The following is a 24,092-nucleotide window of genomic DNA, read 5'->3' on the forward strand; positions in this document are numbered from 1 at the left end:
GCTGTTTTTATAGAAATACGTATAAATATTGTAACTTATATAACTTATAAATATGCGTAACTCAGGGGTGTTTGTGCTCCGGGGAAACCCCGGAATTCCGGGGATTTTGAACTTCGATACCCGGAAATTCCGGGGATTGTCTTTCAAAAGGAAGTAGGAATAATAATGAATTATTTATTTTGATCTGGGTAATTTTGTTTGCTTTGAAAGCAGAAAAACGCAAGGTCAGTGTGTGTGGTGAAAACTTTTCCTTTCTTTCTCCAAAGGCAGTGATAATACGTGAAAAGGGGGGGAAAAACTTCTTTTTTGTTCTTTCCTTATTGCGCGTTATGACTCATTCCCCCGGTTCTCGGACATTCTCTTCTGGATTCTTTTCGGCAAGTAGGGGCGGCAGAAAAAAAAGGGAGAGACTTCGTTCGACTAGATGTGCGATAACGTGACTCTGGGTTCAAAGGTCTTATCTCTCCTGGCGTGGCGCCAATAAGTAGAGAAGGGGGATTTTTCGCCGTATTTGCTATTTGTCATTGATCGCTTCGCAACTTTTTTTTCTCCGCTGTGTAAAATTTTCGTTTCATTTATTGATGCACGTGTAAATTTTTCGTTTCGCTTATTGAAATATTTTTTTATTTATGTACGCAAGAGAATTTCACTTTGAAATTTCAGCATATGAAACAGAAATTACCCCTTAAAAATTCATATCTAATTAGTTTTACAGCATTAGATCCAGAGCTAAGAGGTAAAACCAGTACAATATTAGCTTTTGAAAAATTATCATCTTTTATGTCCCATATTTTTAGTGATAATGAAAAGTCAAAAGTAGAAGCTGAAATAAGGTTACACCAGAGTGATATTGATATCACCAAAGAAATGCTCTACACATCTGATGAAAGTGGAAATCAAGTCAAGTGTACAATTGATAAATATTGGTCTTAAGTTTTTAATTTAAAAGATGATTTCACAAATGATTATAAGTATCCTACATTGGCTAAATTGGTCAAAGCCTGCCTTAGCTGCTTCCATGGCCCATTAGTGAAAAGTGCATTCAACTTAATGGACACACTTGTCACTGACTATAGAACCTCTCTTAAGATTGATTCCCTAGATGCAGTGCAGACTATTAAATATGATTTAATGGCTTCTAAAGAAACCTCATGTGAAAAATATGGCTCAAAAAATCCAATGACTGATCCAATTCGCAAAGATCTCTTACTGAATATGAACAGAAGTTGGAAAACATATCAAGAGGACTTAAAAACATGTATTTCAGATGAGTCACCTATAAAAGTCTCCGAAAAACTTTCTACATTAGCAGAAAAGCAAACTGCTTCTACCTCTGCATGTGCAGTTCTCGAGGAAATTTCTTCAACTGTAAATGAGGAAAATAAAAGTCAACCTTCCTGCAATTATGAAGTTCACCACAAAAGAAAGACAAGCCCACAAACATCAGAAAATAAAAAAAAGCAGCAGAAATTAGATAATTTTTTAAAAGAATTAATTCATGTAATTTAAAATATTTGCATAAAATGTAGTAGTTTATATGTTTGAAAGTTTATGGTTATTAATTTTGCAAAAAAAGTAATTCATTGAACTTTTATAATTAGGTCATTCAATACTTCATAATTGTAATTTTTCATTTCTCCCCTCCCCCCTTCTCGAAACTCCAAAATGCCGGTAGTAAGTCCGTAAAAGTTTCAGGGGATTTTTTGGGGTCCCACAAACACCCCTGGTAACTTATATAACTTTTAAAATAAACTTATTTTAAAAGTTAATCATTATCTGATTGTTGTGAAAAGGAGTGAGCTGAAATTGCTTTCTTCGTCGGTTTCTGATTAGTTCTTTAAATGTTTAAATGTTCCTATGACTTGGTATTCATGATTAAACAAGAGTCCAGGTTTATTTTTACATTTGCTTTGTATCACAACATCAAAGATGATTCTTCCAATGCATAAATCTGATAGAATGTGTATACTTTTGATAACATACCCATGCTAATTAAGAGGTTAAACTGATTAGCATTCTTCATTCCTTTTCTGAGTTTCATTTCAGGACAAGCAACTATCACCTGCAATGTTATAGTTCATGCTGAAAAGTTTATTGTTGAAATAAAAGAATTTGCTGTTTGTTTTTGATAAATTTAGAATAATTAATTATCCTTGCCTCCTTTAAACTATTTTCAATTGAAAATCATGTTGATAGAAATTTTAAAAAAATTGCAATATATTGTATAATGATTTATAGGCTGGTGGCATTTCATCAGGATATCCAATAAGAACACAGCCAGCTTCTCATTTTCAACCACCTAATTCTCACAGTGTGACTGCACCAATACAGGTATATATCTCATTTTAAAATAAAAATTATTCTTTAAATTTTAAAAGCTTGCCTTAATTTTAAAAAATATGATAGTGATTATAATTATGAAATAGTTTTTTTTAAAATGATTAAGTTAATTTATATGAAGATTAAATCAAAGACATACTATTTATATTTATTCACAAATTTGTTAAATGATATCTTGCATATTGCTAAGTGAGTTGTATTCATTTTATAACAAAATCAGCGAAGTTTTTCCATACACTTTGATTCAAAGAATGAAAAGAAAGAATACTGAAGTGTTTATTATTTAACATTCTAAATTTTGGTTTAAATGCATTACAATGCTTTTGCAGAATTTTTTTTAAATATAATTTTATCATTTGATTCATTTCATAATGCTTTTAATTAACAATTTAGTTTAATCATGATAATGAATGCTTTTTAAATTTTTTTAAGTATAGATAAATTAAATATACATGTGATAGAACATAGAAATTTTTATAACTTTCTACCATCCCTTTGCATTTTTTTCAGGTTCCATTACGAAAAGAAGATGTAATGCGACGCAATATGAACAATGAAGTGCACAGATAAATGAAGACTTATATCAAAATATATTTACTGGATTAAGGGTTATAATTTGAAATTTCAACAAAATGAGGTGCTTTTATGGCATGAAAAATGAAGGATAGAAATTTTTACATTTATATATAATTTCGTATTCAAATAATGTGGAACACTTTCTCTAGCAGATATATTACTCTCCCACTCCCTTCTTTCTTAATGCGGGATATTTCATGCAATTATACCAATCTCAATACAGTTGGTTATGTAAAACTTTCAAATTCAACTTAACACTGGCCCACTTTATGCAGTTTTCACTGTGAATAATTATATTACCAAAATAGATCAATAGTATCTACGGTTTTGGGAGGAAAAAAAAAGGGGGGGGGGCATTATCTGATTTTATATAGTGCCCTTAAAATTAACATTAAAATATTGATTTTATTAAACTTATATTCTTCATGATTCCTTTTCAGAGATGTTTTTGAAGTATAGCAATAATGAGTTGGCAGGCTAAAAATAAATTTTCTATTATCAAACTTTTAACTGCTTACATATTTTTCTAAACTAAAATTGTGCCATTTTCAGTGCTTAAAATTTAGATTTTTGAGGGGGGGAAGGATTACCACAAATGATTCTAAATTTCTTATCTATCAGAGCAATCATCATGAAAATTTCTTTTTTAACACTATTTATACCCGATTATTTTTTATATTGCCCCAGTTTTTGCTATTGCTTGAAATTACAAAAAATAAGTTATTTTCTGGAAATTTTAATTTGCATTTCAGAACAACTGCTTTGAAACCTACTTAACGGTACAAATCAGGTAGTGATTTCAAATCTTCAAAGTTATTTATTTTCATAATTTTTTAGAAAAAATGAAAGCAAAAATATATATTTCCTTCCAATATTCTTGCATTTGGTGGTGTTGCTTATAAGAAAGAAAGACCATAGTGTCTAATCTAGGCTTTGAAACCGGAAGGTTTCAGTTCAAAACCCAATTCCACTGTAGAATTATAGTGTTAGCAGAATGGTATAAATTAAATCTATCAGTTCAAGTGTTGTTCTTGTCATATAATTGTGATTTAAAATTACAGATCTATTCTAAAAAGCTCTAAATGAAATATAGAAATTTGCAGGAATATATTCTTACATTCATATATATTAATCCTCTTCATTTAATAGGTTGAAAGAGGAATCACTTTGCCCTTTAAACCTTTATTAATGAAACTGATCGGGTAAATTAACTTTTACAAAATTAGTGATGTTATCTCATTTCCCATGTCACTCCTGACATATTTACTGAGAAAAGTAACATTAAAATGATCCTTTCCTCTTTTATTTGAATAATGGCAGTATGTTTTGTTATGGTATATAACAGGGATGGCGAACCAATGGTAAACGACAGAATATTTTGGGCATGTTACTGATCAAAATGATTTGCATTTTAGTTCAAAATAGTTCCCTATGAAATATTATGAACAAACGCGAATGATCGGTCGCGGTATGTATATTCCCATTCCCAACCCTATTTCATACATGGGAAGAAAAAAAATAATAAAAATCGAGCAATATCATTGGTTTGCATTGTTGCGCACTCTGCAAAGAGAGTGCGACTTCATTATATGCGAACTTCGAAATAGTTTCAGTTTGTATTGCTAGGACTGTACTTCGTAATTTCCAAAGGAGGAATTTGAAATCATCACTAGGAGCACAACCGTTTGTTAACGTCTTGCCTTAGTTATGTCATGGATGATGCAAAGTTTGTCTACGCATAGTGTAGTCAATGACACGACTGTATTAAAGTTTATTTGTGTTATATTTACAATTTTTTACTGTTATTTAACATAGCTAGTTCAACAAAAGGATAATAAGTGTAACAGAGAATTTCAAACTTGGTGGACAGAGAAATATGGCATGATAAGTAAAGGCAACAAAGTGGTGTGTGTTTTATGTTCTGAAACAGTGATATGTAGAACATCGTCTGAAAATCGGCATTTTGAAACAAATCACAAATCTTTTTGCCAAAAAAATCAAACCAGAGCAAAAAGAATTAATGGCAAGTGCAATAAAAGACAGAAATCAACAGTCGACGTTTATGATTAAATATATTAGCAAAAATTGTCATACAAGCACAGAAAGGTACTGGGCTTCAAATGTTATTGCTCTGCATAGTAAAACTTTTCAAGAGGGAGAGTTTTAGCATGCGTGTCGTCACTTTTCAATGATTTTGATAATAAAGATAAGATATTCCTCTGTCTGGAAACACAATAAAAGAAAGAATCTTAAAACTGGCTGGAACAACAACAAAAAAAAAAAAAATGAAATTGACTCTGCTCCTTTTAGCGATATATCGCTATCATTGCTAACAACTACAAAGAGCATAGATATTTGTTCGGCTGTTAAAAATTTGCTTGCTGAGAATGAAATTGATTTGAAAAAAAAAAAAAAATTGTTTCGGTAACAACTGACGGTGCTCTAAATATGGTGGGCAAAAAAAGTGGTTTCATTAGTTAATTTCAAACAGACGTAGGGCATTCGATTCTTGAATTTCATTATTCACCAACAAGCCTTGTGGGCTAAGAGTGGTTTAACATCTCTTGTGAATGTAATGGTGTTAGTGACAAATATAGTCAACCTCATATCGTCTTTAATAACCTATCTATAATAATCTATCGTCAACCTCATACTGTCTTTAAATAAGCAAAAGTTTGATGCTTTGTTGGATGAAGTCGACTCGGTGTATAATGGCTTACTCATGTACAATAATGTTTGTTGATTGAGCCACGAAAACATACTTCAAAGACTTGCTGACTGCTTGGAAGAAATCAGACTGTTTCTGCAAAATGAGGGAGAAATTGAACAATACCCACAGTTGTTGAATGTTGTGTGGCTTTTAAAATTGATGTTTATTACAAACATGTGCCCACATTTCAATGAATTAAGCATAAAGCTTCAAGGAACAAATAAAACAATTATTGCCATGATGCTTCTCATTTGCACTTTTGATGTTAAACTGCATGTTTTCAGAAATGATATTATTAAAAGAAACTACAAGTACTTCCCACACTTGAAAAAAATATATCAAAGATTTAAATGTCTTTAAGAAACCAGACAAAGAAAAAATTATTGATGAATTTATTTCTATAATTGATTCTTCAATCAAGGAATTTTCATCAAGATTTTCAAAGAATTATCAGAAGCAGTCAAGTTTATTATCTACCCTGAGGCGACTTCATTTGATAAACTGAACTTGTCCCAATTCTATTGGTTGGAAATTGAAGTATTTGAATTCCAGACTAGCTTAATATGGATTCAAAAATTTATTGAAACAAGGAAAAGATTGGAATTGATTGAAGCAGGAAGATTAACAAGCAATATAAGTAAAAATGCCAATAACAAAATTTTTGAAACATGGAATTCGATTTCAGACACATTTAACTGTTTGAAGAAGCTGACTCAAGCCACTTTAACCATATTTTCATCTACCTATGCCTGCCTATCATTATTTTCAGAGATGAATAACATTAAAGACTCGCTTAGAATCTGTTTGGCAGATGACTCAAATTCAGCGTGCATTCTGCTAAAAGTAGCATCTTACAACCCTAATATAAATTATTTGTCATCTAATCTGCAATAACAGAAGTCACATTAATGTTACTTTAGTTTGAATTACACATATAACTAAAACATTTACCACTATATAATGCAAAACATATTTTTTCGTAGTATATAAAGAGTTTTTAGTAGTTAGTACTTAGTTTTTATTATTTTTCCAATAATCACAATTTAAAATTATTTGATAGCACATTGATCCAGAAAGGTTCGCTACCCCTGGTATATAACATCAAAAGCAATCAAGAGATTAATATTTTATTTTCAAGTTACACTTCAGAGTAAAGGGAATAAAATTTAGACTATGATCAGATGACAAGGTCATCCTCAAATGTTTATATTCTTGGTAGAGAAGAGATGAGATAAGAAATGAAGACAGCAATAATTTTTGAATTCATCGCAATGCATCACCCAGCATAATGAAACCAAGATTTGACAATATTAATTGTTAGTCTGATGACAAGCTGAAACTGTCTGCCATACCACTAACATATCTGAAATAGCTGGTTATGTGAAAGTGCAGGACTGAAAACTTATTTTTTGTTATAATAAATGATTTGTCATTCTATGAAGTTTATTATATATCAAAATTATGAACAGAAAATGTTTATATACAAACTTGTATTGGTATTCTTCTAGTGCATTACATATACATAAATAGTAAAAATTTGAACATGATCACCATTCATTTGTTTGGGTTTTGTCTGAAAGAAGAAAAAAAATAAAAGATTAAAAATTTAGAACAATATCATACCCATAGGGAAAAAAATGATCAAATTTTATTCAATAAATTACAGAAATTTCCCAAAAGTTCTATAATGCAATCTTATTTTTAAAAAATTTTTCATGATATATTGTCTTACATTAAAACTACAGAAATTGAACTCCATCTCATATCAAGTTTTTCTATGGTTTAACAATTTGTTCCATCCCATTCCCAGTCAAACAAAACTAAATTCTATGGGGGAAATACATAAACTCGATTATTTATTTGCAGTTAAGTAATAAATTGAATATGGCAAAAGTGTTCAAACTTTAAAATTAAACGAATACAATAAATTTAATATTTCAATGTTGAAGTGTTCTAAAATTAGAAAATGATTTGAGCAATTAAGAAAAATAGGGATGTAAATGTGATTTTTCATCCTTGAAAAGCATATTTAAAGATTCAATTTAAATTGCATTGTGTGTTTAAATTTAGATAAATTAATACAGATTATTATAGTGATTAAAAATATGATTACTTCATATTTAGTAGTTTCCTTTTCAGTGCCAGATCTTCAACTAAATCTTCTCTACTTAAAGATTTCACACATCCAGAATAAGGACATCTAAAAAAAAAAGAAAATTTTAGAATTGGAATTATAAAATTTATCTAAAGTAAATAAAGACCAATGAGCAAAATCTACCTTTTCTACTTTAAATAGCAGCAATATTGCATAAAACTATTTCTTTAAATCAATTAATTATTTTTACATATTTGAATTCATTCCACAGTATATAAACAATGAAAAATATTAATTCTTAACTTATTATGAATATCACAAAACAAAAGATCTTTACATGAAGATTAAAAAGGTTTAATATATTACAGAAAATGATTCTTCCTTCATTTGAATTAATTATATTCAAATCGTCATCTTTTAGTGTAACAAAATAGAAGGCTTTAACAATTTTCTGTGAAAAATATTTTACTTCAGTAATTTTTACAGCTATTACAATCCCTTTAAAAAAATAAATGGCATGCTACTAATTTAATTTTCACCGATAGAAAGTCATATCATTGCCAAAAAATTTGAAAATTAATATAATACAAAAACTTCAGACTACAGAAATACTAATGAATTTTCCTTATATTGTTGAACTTGATTCCTTATATTGTTAGATCTATTATTTAGTCTTATAATTTAATTTCTATGTAGTTATTGCTTATTTATTAGTGCATTTCCTAAGAAACATCTGATTTAAAATATTTTTATATTTAGTTATGTACATTTTTTTATTGTTGATTAACAATTAGGAAAGTTCATATTTTAGTTAACTAGCTACTTGAAGAAGTCAACCACTAATCAAAGTAATAAAATAAATTAAAACTATAATACAATTTAAACCTTTCATGACAAATTAAGATTTTTCCCAAGTTATTAAATTTTTTTTTTTCACTACTTAAATATAAAAATTCTTTATGAGCTTTGGGGTTTTCTTACATTTTTTTAAAATCTACCTACAATAAGTTTAATGTCCTACATATAGAAGTCTGAAATACATCACAAATCTCATAGAATTATAAATTCAGTCAGTTTTTTTCTTAATGACTAGTCATGGTTTCTCAATATAACTTCAAAATTGCCATTAAGAGGAAAAGTTTGATCTAATTGTATAACTTATAAGCAATAAAATTCTATTTTCCAATTTTGATAATTCTCAAAATACCTTCTTATTGATGCATTAATATTTGAAAAATGAAAGGAATCATTTCCATTTAGTTTGGGAACATTATTTCCATTTAGTTATATAAAATTATTTTCTCACTTAAGCAACGCATTAACTGCTCTTATATTAAGGCCAGTTTCAGGTCACAGATCAAACTAAATTGGTAAAAGAATATCGCAGATAGTGGAACTTTCGCATCTTCCAAAATTAATAAGCAAAAAATACTTTAAAAAGCTATCTGGACATAAAATATTTCATTAATATTCATATGAGCATTGCATTAATTTAAACATCTTTTTGTAATTAAATAATTTTCCTCCTTTCTATTACATAAATAAAAAATGTTATAATAAAAAAAAAATCTATAAAAACATTTTTTTTTTTTTTTTTTTTGAAAAGGCATTATATTCAAAAAGTGTCAGAAGCTGTATATTAATATGTTAGAATCACAGTTCCTACAAAGTGATTCAAATATCTTTTGTGAGGAAAGGTGCTTCAAAAGAGACATGTATGACAAAAAGTACTTGATTTGCAAATAACATATTGAAGGACACAGTTGATTGTAGTTTAAAAAAGTATTTCGTATGTATAATGTTTTAAGCAGTCTTAATTGTAATCAAATATTCAGTACACTTAAATCATCTTTATAGGAATTAATTTTTAAAAATACCTTGAATTTTTTTGAAGATACTTCAAAATTGTATTTCTTTCAAAGTTATGATGGCATGTCTTACTCTTGACGGGATCTTTAATGGGACATTTAGTAAGAGGATCCAAGTAACTTTCTTTAGTCGCAGTCACCACTAATTCTTCATTGCCTGTGTTTACATCTTAGGAGAAGAAAAAATATGATATAAAATAAATAAAAGATGTTTAAATTCCAAAAAATTATAGGAATATAAGTTATACATATTGATATTACTTGAAACATCTATACCAAAATAACAAATTAAGAATATGATTCAAAAATAAAATATTTCAGAGAAATGAACAAGTACTAAAAATATTTAAATGCTAATCACCTGAATTTTTATTGCTGATAAATGTATCTACAGCACAGATCATATTTTCAACATCCTCATTGGTATATTGTTCTTTTAGGGCAGATTTATAAGCTTTGTCGAAAATTTTTGAAACCTTATTAAAATTAAGTTTCTTAAGAACATCTTCTGTACCTTGTACCTAGAAGAGCAAAAAAATATTTTTCTAAAAAAATATAATCAAACATTTCTCGCATACATTGCAATTTCATATTTAAAACTTTCAATGCAGCCCAAAATTGGCAGGAGCATTTTATTAATTCAATAAAGTATGCTACGATTCCTAAAAATATTTTAGAAATGTATTTAATTTTATTCAATTTTTTTGCCTCTAATTTTAAAAATTTACTTATTAGAGCTTCCTCTGTGCTGATATTATTCCTAAAGTTTAAAAAGCATAATTATAAAATACACTTTTATAATTTTTCTATAAGTAACTAATATTATGAAATTATAAAATGCTTTTAGATATTTTGCTTTTTATATTTGAAAGTTAATAACAGAACTGAACTTATTCTTAAATTACTTGATTTCTACTATGATATATTCCATAATTACTAAAACAGTTTCATGTTAAATATAATAAATAAATAAAATGGCTGGCCAAGCTACAAAAAATTCTTGAAAAATTGCATAAATTCAACCATACCAATGCCATAATTTCTTGACTGGTTTATTCAACCATTAAAAACAAGAATTAAAAAGAGTTTTGTAATGGCATCTAGCCAGAGCTTCTGCATATTTATTTTAAAATAAAGTTTTTATTTAGAATTTTTTTAAAGCAGATAAAGTTTTTATAAAGTTAACAAGAAAGAATCTTATCTATACTAATAATAAAGATGAATATGCATGTGCTGGCACTCTACAGGCCAAATCATTTCATCTATAGCAATCAAATTCAGCATTTATATTACTAAAATGATAGGAATGTACAGCTTGAAGTGATTTCTTTGAAAAAATTAATTAGTATTTTATAATATTAAAAATTAAGCAAATTTAAATTATTTATCCAAAAAAAAATTCTAAAAATATTACAGCACAAAAATATTTTTATATTGTCTTAAAATTCAAAAATTTAATTTTTCAATGATACCAATTTAATCAGCATACAAATATTTTCTAAATTGTAGCAATTTTTAAAACTATTTTTTGGCCCAATTTTCAACAATAGATTACATAGTTAGTTACCTTGAAATTCAAATCATTTTCAGTACTTTGTCAAATAATTAATCATGAGATTTTTTTCATAATTGTTGAGACCCAAAGAAGGATGACTTTGTTAAATATTAATATAGTTTACAAGATGAATAAAAAAGTGGTTACAATATTGTGAAAGATAAATTATAGATGATTAGATAGATTTATTATTATTAGATAGAAGATAGATTTATATTTTTAATAGCACTATGGGATTGGTCTTCAATAAAAAAGCTCATATACATGACAAACAGAATTTATGACAATTAAAATATTGAACTTTTAATACCTGTCAATATGGCAGAATTGTGGACATAAAGTTATATTGAAACAATTTATTTGAAATTAAATATAATCAATATTCCTGGTTAATCAGCTGGTTGCTGTGTCTATGCATGCTGATGCTCTACAGCCAGATTATTCGATCTAGAGCTACCAAACTTGGCATATATATACTTTGGACGATAGAACATGCACTTTGGAGCATTTTTTAAAAATTTTAATAAGAATTACAAAATTATAGACTTTTTCAATGGTAACTTCTGAAAATATTATAAAACAAAATGATTTTTACATCATACATATTAAAAAAAATTATCTTTTCAGTGATTGAAAATTTTTTACAGTATAAATCTGTTTAATGAAAAATAATTTAAGTATATTTTCCCAACAAGAATTATAAGAATTCTGAACAAATGTTAAACACATCATGAATGATAATACAAAAACATAAGAATTCTAGAAGAACACCCAAGTTTCATTAATAAAAGTTACTAATAAATTTGCAGATATTTTTTTTTAATTGTGAATTGCTATTCTGTCATTATTGTCAAAGCAGATTTGAAGGAAAAAAAATAATATATTTAGTTAATTCTAGGAAGAATCTGAAAAAGATTTAAATTTATATTTAAAATACTAGTTATATAAATATCAAATTTGAAATTTAACAATGTTTTGCTGAAGAAGCAATTAAAATCAAGTTACCTGAAGTATTTAATTAAAAATTTTAGTGACCATTAATTCTAATAAACAAGATGGTAACCAGAGGTAGCTAGTTTATATATATTATATATGCATAACCAAAAATATTAGCATTAGGTAATTAAAACCTATAATTGAAACAATCGAAAATTAAAAATATTTTAGAAACAAAACTAAATTATTTCCGAATCGGAACTAAAAAAAATTATTTCTGATTCAAACAAAAAAATTAAAAAAAAAAAAAAAAAAAAAAAAAAAAACAGAAAAAGCACCATTGTATTTAGAGAGCTCAAATGCAGCTACTACTAAAACACAGATGAATCAAGACAATAGTAATAAAAAGCAAGTTAATAGGAAAAAAAGTATCAAAATTAAACCAAATAAAGGCCGGATTCTTATTTTATTTGATTTAATTTTGATACTTTTTTTCCTATTAACTTGGTTTTTATTACTATATATATAACATAATTTTTGAGGCAGTTTCGTGGCTGAAGAGAGAAAAGACACTTTTGAATTTTAAACTTTATTCCATCCAGGGTGGCATGATTTATGTACAAGAGGCTCATGCAAACTTATGTCCGTTCACAGCGCAGCACAAGAGCAAAAGAACAACATAAAAAGGGCAAGAGAGAGAAAATATTTACCCCAGTGCTTATATATTGTGAGATTCTGATACGGATTTCTCTACAAATGTCAACTTAAATAGGGGAATTTAAGTATCTTTTAAAAAGAATGTGCTTGGCTGGACAGTTTTTTATCCCTTCACTCAGAGCATAGAAACTGCTGATTTAAGAATTTTTACAAAGCTTCTGTTGAATTAATTAAATAGAAAAAGTGAAATTGGATCAAGAAATAAGAGAATATTTTAGAATGAAGTTAATATGGACTGAATTAAGATAAAACTTTGGAAATTAATTAGGATTAAATTAAATTTAAAAATATCATTACATATATATATATATATATAGTTTGAAGTTCACAGACACTTCCTCCCACATACACATGTATGCATTTTTCCCTCCTATGGGACAATATTTCAAGCCAATCTAGAATTTCATAAAATTCAAATAAGACAACTAACTTCAGATTCTACTGTTTCTATAGTTGTTATTAAAGCAGCGACATCTTTTTGCATTTCTGCAAGATCTACTAATTTCTCTCTAAGATCTAGTAAATCCTTCTTTGGATCTGAAAGAAAGCAATATGAAGAAATTTAAATCATACATCATAAATAGAAAATTTAAGCACATAATTATTTTTTTTAACTCAAATCATCAAAAGCACAGAACTTAATTTGAAAACTTAAAATTTTGAATTTGCAATTTTTTATCTTACCTTTCAAATAATCTTTTAATAATAAGAGTTTGCTTATTTATGAAACAATTTACTACAAGCTAATTTAAGTATACAATATACTTATAATATTTCTGAAATGTTTCCAAATGAATTTACATTTTCTTTCCTTTTATATTTTTAATATAAAAGATATAATGGTACGTTTCACAGCATTCATATTCAAACCTTCACATTAAATTATATTTATGAATATTCATTATAGCTAATATCAACTTTTTTTTTAACATTCACATAATATCCACTTATAAATCAAAATTTTATCAAATCATTTAAATTTCAGAATTTTTCATTAAAATTTCCAGCAAATGAAATAATTCATTTTATCAAAATATAATTACTATCCTTTAAACGGATATAATTAAAAATCTGTACAAATGTTTTAAATTCTCAACTTCCCCTTCATATAGGATAGCACATATAGATATAAAATTTCATTTTATTATATGTTGAGTTATAAAAATTAAACAGATTAAGTTGATCAGAGTGAGATTACATCACATAATTTATGGACAATCACAGCATCAATTCCAATTTAAATTTTAAATAAATGAATGTTTGAACATATTATATATCAAATATCATTTAAAATTCTATCAACTGTCACTTCATTTATCTCACCCAGGTTCATTTTATTTAAAATTATACTTCCTATTTTGTAAGATATTCTAACTTTTGATTTATGATTAGCTTTCAAAAGAGGAAAATGAGAATTTTTTTTTTCTCTGAAACTAAAGTTTATCATCTTAAAAGAAAAAACCTCATAAAATTCAATCTCCTTTAAAACATATCACTGGGCAAATAACTAACTTAACACTAATATACACACAAGTTTTTATTTTATTAAAATGAAATATGAATATTTTACTTTATTAGTCATTAACTATCATTGGTAACCTGCTTGTTTGCTAACTTACTGCATGGAAAGAAAATTTTTAATAAAATATTTTATTGGCAACTTGTTTTCAATGACTCTCTTCAGCAAAAAGACTTTTAAATTACAAAATTTAAAAGATAAAATGAGTTGGGAGGGAGAGATATATGAAGGCTGATTAAAAAAAAAACATGTTAACAGAGTTGCCAACTAGATAAATTTGTATAAAAATGTGAATTCTAAAATTATATATTCAATAACATGCATTAATACTGAGTTATTACAACCATTATTAAATAAACTATAGTATAATTATCCATTTATTTACACTATATAGGAATATTAATTATTTCACTCAACAGCCCTATTGAATATTAATTTTTGATATTATATTAGTTTGAAATTTATTAATCCCTTAAAATTTGTCCAAATTATTATGTTTTAATTTTTAATCAATCATATCATTAACTAATAATTATGGTTCCATTCTTTTAAGAATTTAATTATTCAAATCTTTGATATGTATATTATAAATAAAAATATGCACATTTTTACAAAGTAGCTAGAAAAAATTAAATTAAAATAAATCAGGAACACCATTATTAAAATATGAAACTAGATTGACCATTAAGTGCATTGTCTGCGATTGTAAAATACCTAAATTTAAAACCGACTAGAAAAACATCTTTTAGAACACTCATACTTAATCTGTCTATTATATTATTCAATAGTGCAATTCTCTGCCTTTTGAATTATCAGAAAAAATAATTTATCAGGTTTCAATTAATTCAATAACGTACTCTGTTACTTGTATATAATACAACAATTTGTTAAATATTCTTCAAAAGTTCATTATATCGGTTTTCTTTCCTTCCATTTTCCTTACGTTGTTACTGAGAAAAAAAAAAAAATGATGTAATGCCCCCCCCCTGATTTTTTTTTTCAAGTTCATGAAGTAATGAAAAAGAACCTGAATAACATAGAAATAGTTTTAGAATTGAAATTAGATTATGTAAATTTTAAATTATTTCCCAACAATAAATTCATTAGGCATTTCATATGGATAACAGGTTGATTCCATAATGTAAACAAGAAATCTATCATGAATTGAAATCCTTAACTGAATTATAATCATTGAACTGAAATTTTTTCTTGACTTATATTAGGGTCATTTTCAAAATTCGGTGCCATTTGTTGTCCATGTGAAACACATTTTTTTTACAAGATGTTATAAAGTTTAAATGATTTTTCTTTTTACCATGCTTTTTAGCAGGCAATTTCCAGTGGAGAAACAATAAAATTAAAATAATTCATCTGATTTTTTATTTTTTTTTCTAATAAAGAAGTTGAGAGGAAACAAAAATTTAGCTGTCCAAATCATAAAACTCAAAATGTTTTTTGCTGCATTACTTTCCAAAAATTAAAATTTTTATTCTGACATATTTTTTTATTGTGAAATATACTTTTAATTATGTTATAAAGAAGGTTTTAATAACCTTTCAAGAAGAATAGATGATTTTTACCAATTAAATACAGCTGTCCAGACATTAAGTCATGTCTGTTACCATACAATATTTTCAACATTTTAAGCAACAAGATTAAAATTTTGAAATGACAACACTTGTATACCAATGAAACATGTTCTAAGAAAGAAATGCAAGCAGCCATCTTGAATGTTTGATGTTTGATTGAAGAAGCTGAAACCTTTTTGTGGTAAGTATTTTTATTGCATGTCATGCAATAAAAATACTGGCTGGTCACGGCAAGGGTGCTGCTGATGGAATAGGGGGGAGCCATTAAGAGAGCTGCTGACAAAATAGTTGCACAGGGGACAGATATACCCGATGCAAAAACTCTGTTTAATGTTTTAATAAATAAAACAAACATTCAGCTTCATTATATCTGTGAAACAGATGTAGAAATGTTTAAAAAAATAATTCCATCTGATATTCCGGTTTTAAAAGGAACGATGAGCGTACATCAAATTTTTTCTTTTGGGAACGACTCAATGTTTTTTAGGGATTTAAGCTGTTTCTGCAGACAGAAAAATGTCTGTGTCTGTTTTACACTTAATGTATTTGCATTAAAAGAAAATGAACAAGAAAGCACAGCCATGACAATAAATAACGCAGAAAATAATTGTAAATCTTTTTCTTCTCCTTTATCCAACAATTTTCAACAAGATATTCAAGAAGGAAGCTTCGTACTTGTAAAATTGGAGGGTAAACGATCGATAAAATATTTCGTTTCAGAAATAATCGACATCCAGGACAATAATTTTACAGTTAAGTATTTAAAAAAGTCAGGAATCATGCAAAGTTCTTTTGAGAGGAAGATAAAGAATATAATATTGAAGCAGAGGATATTGTAATGAAACTTCCATATCCAAATCTAACTGGATGCTCTTTTCGCCAATTACAATATTTGATGTTTGATGTGGATCTCTCCAAATATGATGTTGAATAAATAGCATTGTAACTCAAGAAAATACTAAAAAATAAAATGTGTACACATGTTCCAATTCTGTATCTGTGAATTTCAAATAATATATACATATTTGTTTTGTTTTTTTATTTTATAGTAAAAAGTTATGTACTAAAAGAGAAACATATTTTAGCATAATTCTACCTTTCAAGCTTTACATCAAAATTTGGCTCCTGAATTTATGTCATGTCTGTTACTCAGTGTCACGTCTGTTACTTTGTGTCATGTCTGTTACCATTTCAAAATGTTCCTTAAAAAGTTTAAATTGACATAATATTGCTACAATTAGAGTTACATATTAATTGGCTCTGCCTAGTATATATAAGAATGACAGACATTTTGTATTAATTGTTTTTTATAGTATTTTATATTAAAAAAATCCTTGTAAGAATTCTATATTAGTAACAGACATGACTAACAAAAGTATAAAAATACCATAAGAAATATTTTTTTATTCGAAAGTCTTTATTATATGGGTAAAATGACTCTATACTTATATTAAATATAGCTTTACATTATTGTACACTGAACTTAAATACAAAAATTTAAAGAAAAATGTCCGGTAACAGACATGACAATTTTCATCATATCTGACCAAAAAACATCAATTAAAAATATATAAAAGAAAAAAATGTATCAAAAATATTCAAGTAATATACAGAAATAATGTCTGTTTAATAATATTAAAAAAATGTACTAATTAAAAATTTTTTTTATTTTTGTCTTTTCAATTTCCAAATGGCACCGAATTTTGAAAATGACCCATTAACTAACATCAAAAATATTCTTTTCCTCAAATTTTGCACTTTTTGTTTCAGAATATAACTGAATTTATATCACATTTTGATTTAATACAACTTCTTTTTCATGTTTGTAAAGATGTAATTGTATAACTCATTTGTTTCATTCATTACCTTAAGTACTGAAAATTGTGGGTATGTATTTGTGGGTTTTTAACGATAAACCATTATAACATTTTAAGAACTTAGTTAATTGAACTAAACTTTCTGTAAGTGGTGCCATATGAAAGCGAACTTGAGAACAGAAATTGATTTTAAGTAATATAATATTATAAATTAAAGACAAAAAAAGAAAAAAATAATTCATCTTCAAATTCTAGATTTTAGTTTACCAAAAAAAAGTATGTTTTAATAACTAAATTCATATGGTTTAAGCAAACTTCTAAAATTAAAAATTTTCCTGTTGTCTTTATCCTCTTCAGTCCTGATTTTTTTAAAACTGGTTTAAAAATTTGATTTCAAGATCTTTTACCTTTGTTACATCTCAATAGTATGTGGAAAAAAATTTTTGGGTGATCAAACAATTTTAAGTCCGATAATTTTAAGGTACACATATGTGTACCTTGGGCCTTAAATAAGTCAAAGCATCCTCAACAAAAAAAATATTTAATTTTCCTGGTTACTTAATAGCTATAGTTTTCTTATTCTAAGGCCTTATAAATGAAAAAAATACAAAATTTATTATATTAATAATCTATTAAACTTTATTTTAAAGAAAATTTCTTTTTTTTTTTTTTTTTTTTTTTGATATTATGCAAGTAGATACTGCATTTTGAGCACTTGACTCTTCTCCTAGAGTTACATCCTGGATACCTGCATTTCGATACAAACTTAATGTAATGTTAAACTCCATGTAATGTTGTAGATGGCTTGACATATCTAGTCTTATTTCTTTTTAATTGGGAAGGGACAATTTTTCTTGCTCTTTTAGAGGTATTTTAACCAGATGGTGCTAATGATATCTCCAATGGTCTTGTAGTTGTATTTCCATCATTTGATGACCCTTCTATTAATTTGTCTTCATTGAAAGATGATTTTTTTTACTTGTTCTTGGTTTCCTTTCTTGCTGATGATGAGAATTCCCTCATATTTCAACAGTGACCAAATTATATGCATTTGAAATTGCAATAAGGTTATAAGATTTTCACTTTCGTTCCTGACCGCTCAGCTTGTCTCTTGGTCACCATTTTATAGTATATCAAGAAATTGACAACTACTAAATCTACAAAATGCTTGAATGCTCGCGTCGGTCATTTTTTGTAATTACTGCATACCGGTAATATGCAAAATAATGATCCATGCCACCGATATTATATGTTTTTATAAAAGCAGATTATTTTATATCAGCTTTTTGTTTCAATTATTTTGCCTATCTTCTGGCTATTCCAATTGACTCATTACCTATACATGTGGATAATAGTCACGGATTTATTATCTTTCTACTTGACAAGGCACATTTGACTATCGTCTGTGACCCATTCATCCTATTTTCCAGGTTTCATTATTTTTTATACATGAAAAATTCTATTGTTTCCCCTAAAATCTCTTTTTTCTAAAAGTTTAAAAACCTCCTTTTGAGTTAAAGCCACTTGACGTGAAAAAAAAATATTATTAGTTTATAAAATTCTGTATATTCTATACATGATGTCGGTTTGAAATATCAATTACTAATTTCAAGATAGCTATAAAATTAAATTTCTTACTAAAATTGAAAAATAAATATTTTTAAATTTATATTTTATTACATTACAGAACATAAGAATTATTTATTATAAAAAGTTATACAATATATTCAAGGACAAGAAATGACAATTTGAAAACAAGCACTCAAAAGATAAGCAGCGCAATGGATCGCAAGCAGTCAGCAAACGGGCGTGAAAACGCCCAAGGTACACATATGTGTACCTTAGTTAAATTTGTATTTTCATCGATTCTATTATAGATAACAGGATATAATTTGGTAATGACTTTAACAAGACACTTAGTATTTTATAAAAAAATATACAAGCGTTTATTTTAATAATAAATATTAAAAAATGTACTTATATTTGTTGCGTTTTCTATTCAACGCCATTTTCGTTATGTCTCTAATTAATAGCGATGGATATGAAAAAAAATATCGAACTGTAGTGCTATTTATTGAGGCAAAATGGAAGCTAAATTCATAAACGTTGAAATGCATGCATTATTTTGTCAAAATTTAATTTACCGGAAAAGAAAAATTAAAAAAAAAAATGCAGGTACACATATGTGTACCTCGGGACTGAAGAGGTTATACAACTTTCCATTAACCCTATTTTTTTTTAATATCGCATATATTCTAATTCAAAAATTAAATAAATTTTAAACAAAAATAGAAGCTTCATTCCCTTAAATAATTGCTTAGTAGGTACTTCGTCAATTTGGCATTAACTTGATGTCATTTACTTATTATTATTAACTGGGTATCTTATACCCAAAATAACATCATGTTCACATATGATAAATATTCTAAATAGTAAGTTAATGAAATAAAAAAAATTACATTTCACTAAAGGAAAAAAATCACACTAAATAATTAATAAATGTTTATAAATAAAAAATTGTATCAAATTATCAGACTTCTTTAAAAAAAAAAAAAAAATCAGAAGGGATGGGAAAGAGAGAATTAAAACTGGTAAAATGATGAATTTTCAACGTTTAAAGTTTAAGAACCATCTTAAAGGAAAAATCATCCATGCTCACACAGAAGAGTTAGAGAAACTAGAAAATCTATTTAATCACAAAATAACATTAGTAAAAATATATTTAATTGCAAAATAATATTAGTAAAAATCTATTTAATAATCACAAAGCTGTTAAAAAAATAGCTATTTAAATGGTACCTATCCTTTATTTAATCAATTACATTTTACAAGTACCTTCCATTGAAACAGCATTTATCCTACATTTAAATAGCTAGTCCTTCATTAAATTATGTTGTCTCAACTACTAATAATAAAAATAGGTATAATGTGAGTGCAGATGCTCCACAAGACAGACCAATTGATATAGAGATATCAAATTTGATAAAGATATATTTTGGAGGGTAAAAATATGCACCTTAGAGCTATTTTTTTTTTTTAGGTGGGGAGGGAAGAAGAAAGGACATTTTTTTAACAATTAATATTATTACAAAAACAGTTTTTTTTTTTTTTTTTTTTACCATTTTAAAATTTTGAAACTGCTTTTTTAATGATACCAATTCAATTTTCAAGCAATTTGTTTTTTCTGGATTTTAGGAATTTTTATATTTTTAATTTAGTTTTAAACATAGTTTCATTGTTGCAAAGAAATTCAAATCATTTGCATTAAATTAATGAATTTCATAAATTAATGCTAATTTCATGATTTTTGTTCTTTGTTGAAAAGTGACAGAAGAGAATTCAAGTTAATATCTGAGCAGTTTATATGACAAATAAGAAAGTGCAATCACAGTACCACAAAAATAAAAAGATCAATTAATAATGTTTTTAATAACACAATGTCATGAAATTTCACTACATCACATAAACAATGGGGAATATGTGCAATGCCTAAATAATGAAAAAAAAAAAAACCAAAGATTTCAGGTTAATTAAAACAATGCAGCTTTAATATTCCTTCCAATTTTAAGTATAAAAATATTTTTGGGGGTAGGGGGGAATTATGAATATCAAGTCATACATGCAAAATTTAATTGATAATAAACATAACCAATACTTCCAGAAAACTATAGTCTATGTATTTTCTGTAGGTGGTTCAAAATCACATTTCCTACTGCGTCACTGGTACCAGACAACCAATAACGAGGTTGAAAATATGACCTTGAACCGACTACAGAAAATACACAGACTATAGCAGGTCCCAATGAAGTTAACCAGTTAGTACTAAACACCGAACAACATTGTTACGATATTGGCCGTCATACAGAATGTCGAACAACATTGTTATGATATTGGCCGTCATACAGAATGTCGAACAACATCGTGAAGATATTGGATAATATCTTGTGCTAATAGGATAGTGTAACAATGATAGAATTTGTTATTTTCAAAACTAAACTTGATAACCCAATATGCCTTAATACAACAGACTAGGAATCCTACTTTAAATTAAATTATTAAATTACTCAGAAAGGACAATTTCATAATAGTCTTTTAAATGATTTTTGGCAACAAAACAAAATACTTCCCCCTTCCCCTTTCCATACAGCAAGAAAATTATAAATTAAAATCAAACTTGAAAAAAAAATTCGGAAAATTATATTTAAAAAAAATGGTTGAAAAATTCATTTAAAATATATTTCTAACAATTAATTTCCGTCCTCTTTTATGTATCTTAAATACTGGATGAAAATAGACGACATTTTGATTTCTGTCAATTCGCATACACAGCTAGAAAAAGGATTTGCAAGCCTTTTAATTAGAACAAAAAAGATGAAGAAGTGTCTTACTAGGACTGTACTGTACAAGGTCGGATTTCAACACATCACATTTGGTAAACGTTTCCACTAAAATTGAATTAACCGTATGCAGCTCTTCAGCCTCAAATCTAACAGAAGGTACATTATTTACAGACATCCTCTTTGGATATTTTTCAAATGGAATGGAGGTTTGTTTTCCGGCTTATGCTCCTGAACGAGTTCTTAGCTTGTGCCGGGTTAACAAAATCAAAACACGAATATCACAATTATAAATATTTTTACTCACTACATGAACATAGTTCAATTCAGTTCAGATCAATATTTTCTTACTGCTTAGTTTAATTGAAAATTCTGATTTTGTCACTAATGCGAAAGATTTAATCGTGTTTCCGAGTGCACATAAAATCAATATTTAATTATTTGGCTAATTTTAATAAGAATTACTCGTCACATTGAAGCCATGTAAAATATATTTTTGAACAGTAATTTTGAACCATGCTTAAATGACGATGATATCTATTCCTTCAAACTTTGGTAGGTAATTTGGACCGCGGTGGCCTGGTGGTAAGGTCTCAGCCTCGGAACTGGAGAATTTGAGGTTCGTGACCCAATTCCACCGGAGAACCGTCGTGTAAGTGGATCTGGTACGTGTTAAAACCGTCCGGGTGAAACGTCCTCCCTCTGGTGTGGCGTGGAGTGGAGAGGGGGTTGCCAGCTCAGGTGTCGTCCTTGTCATCTAACCGCGGTTCTAAATTACCAGGTCCGTCCCGAAATAGCCCTAGTGTATCTTTAAAACGGGACGTTAATATAACTAAACTTAACTTGGTGGGTAATTTGTTTTACTACTGAATGTACAAGATTTATTTTAAATCTGTGTAGAATATTAGATAGATAAATTAGAATGATTCATTAAATGATTCAATACTTAAAAAAATCCACAATAATGTAAAATATTTTGACATTGCAATACTGCAATTGCCTAAAAATATTGTAGCGATCGTTCTAATTCTCTCGGAGAAAGCGCGCCAAAGTGTGATGTGCGTTTCATCTCCATTAATTGCCATCATAAAATTGCCTTGAACGCGCAGCATGACTGAGTTTCCCGCATCTCGGTGAGCGCGGAGGAGTAGAACCAAAGTAGCTCTGGATGACAGAGTGCGCGATGTTGTTGTGTGTCAAATAAAGATTTTATTTTTGATATAAACGGAGAGTGATTGCTTCCAAACCCTTACATGGAGTCAGATCATGACAACTAACATCATGGATTAATCATTCCTCTTCAATATCAAATATCGCATGTTACATTAATGGAGGGAAACCGAAATTTTTAAAATGATCGTAGCATAAATTTTTGTCCTTAACAAATTGTTTTAATTTATTAATTCAGTTTATTTCAAAATTGATTCGCCTCCCTCCCTCTCCAAAAAAAAAATTATAATAATAATAATAAATAAATAAATAAAAATTTAAAAAAGCTGGAACATTTTTTAAATCGAAAGTCAAATATTGCATTGTACAAAACACAAAATAAGTAAAACAGCTCCCACGTCCTCCTTTAAACTTCCCGAGACGAAGAGGAATTTTCATGTTAGCCACGATATGAGCATGTAAGGGAGATCATAAATGGAGCTTTTGAGAATAAGACGATAGATGAATGTAAAGTGTAAGTAAGATTACATTTGTGAAAGATTTTGAGAATGAGCTTCGATAGCAGATAAACCTACACACTGGATCCTATGATTAAAAATTCTTCGAATGAACTTGATTTAATATTTATATTTCTGTTTATTTTCATTTTTCAATAATTTAAATAATATGAATATGCATATATTTATATAATCCTGATGATCAGGGCACGACTAAGCCTAATTGAGGCCCGGGGCAAAAATTACTTTGGGGGCCACCTCTGCTTTACTACTTCAATAATGAAGAACCGTACATAGAACTTGTCTTTGATATCTTTCGTTAATTAATTCAAAATGCTATTTAAACTTAAAACTCAAAACACTCTT

The 24,092-nt window shown here is 27.5% G+C and overlaps 2 protein-coding genes across 4 annotated transcripts in view; one reads left to right on the top strand and one right to left on the bottom strand.

Annotated features, from left to right (window-relative positions):
* Nucleotides 1–7,063, top strand: part of LOC129980893 (G protein pathway suppressor 2-like) — a 22,211-nt gene extending 15,148 nt beyond the window's left edge. For all 3 annotated transcript variants that reach the window (XM_056091345.1, XM_056091348.1, XM_056091346.1), the window contains exons 11-12: nt 2,239–2,331; nt 2,851–7,063. In XM_056091345.1, coding sequence (XP_055947320.1) covers nt 2,239–2,331; nt 2,851–2,910 — 153 coding nt within the window. In that variant the 3' untranslated portion in view covers nt 2,911–7,063. The remainder of the gene's footprint in view (nt 1–2,238; nt 2,332–2,850) is intronic.
* Nucleotides 7,063–22,376, bottom strand: LOC129980894 (uncharacterized). The gene is made up of 6 exons (XM_056091349.1): nt 22,111–22,376; nt 13,228–13,334; nt 9,951–10,110; nt 9,599–9,758; nt 7,740–7,826; nt 7,063–7,199 (listed from the first exon to the last, which is right to left on the bottom strand). Exons 1-6 carry the CDS (start codon nt 22,235–22,237, stop codon nt 7,181–7,183), a joined length of 660 nt encoding a protein of 219 aa, XP_055947324.1. The 5' UTR covers nt 22,238–22,376; the 3' UTR covers nt 7,063–7,180.
* Between the last annotated feature and the right edge of the window lie 1,716 nt (nt 22,377–24,092).

The sequence above is a fragment of the Argiope bruennichi genome, chromosome 8 (assembly GCF_947563725.1).
Source record: "Argiope bruennichi chromosome 8, qqArgBrue1.1, whole genome shotgun sequence".
Taxonomy (NCBI): Eukaryota; Metazoa; Arthropoda; class Arachnida; order Araneae; family Araneidae; genus Argiope; species Argiope bruennichi.

Bases quoted from the DNA above. Each gene is read 5' to 3' on its own strand.
- LOC129980894 (XM_056091349.1), bottom strand. From the start codon at position 22,237: ATGTCTGTAAATAATGTACCTTCTGTTAGATTTGAGGCTGAAGAGCTG. The intron at 13,335-22,110 runs GTAAGACACTTC...GCTTTCTTTCAG, and splicing joins CCTTGTACAGTACAGTCCTA to ATCCAAAGAAGGATTTACTA. The intron at 9,759-9,950 runs GTGATTAGCATT...TCTTCTCCTAAG, and splicing joins TATCAGCAATAAAAATTCAG to ATGTAAACACAGGCAATGAA.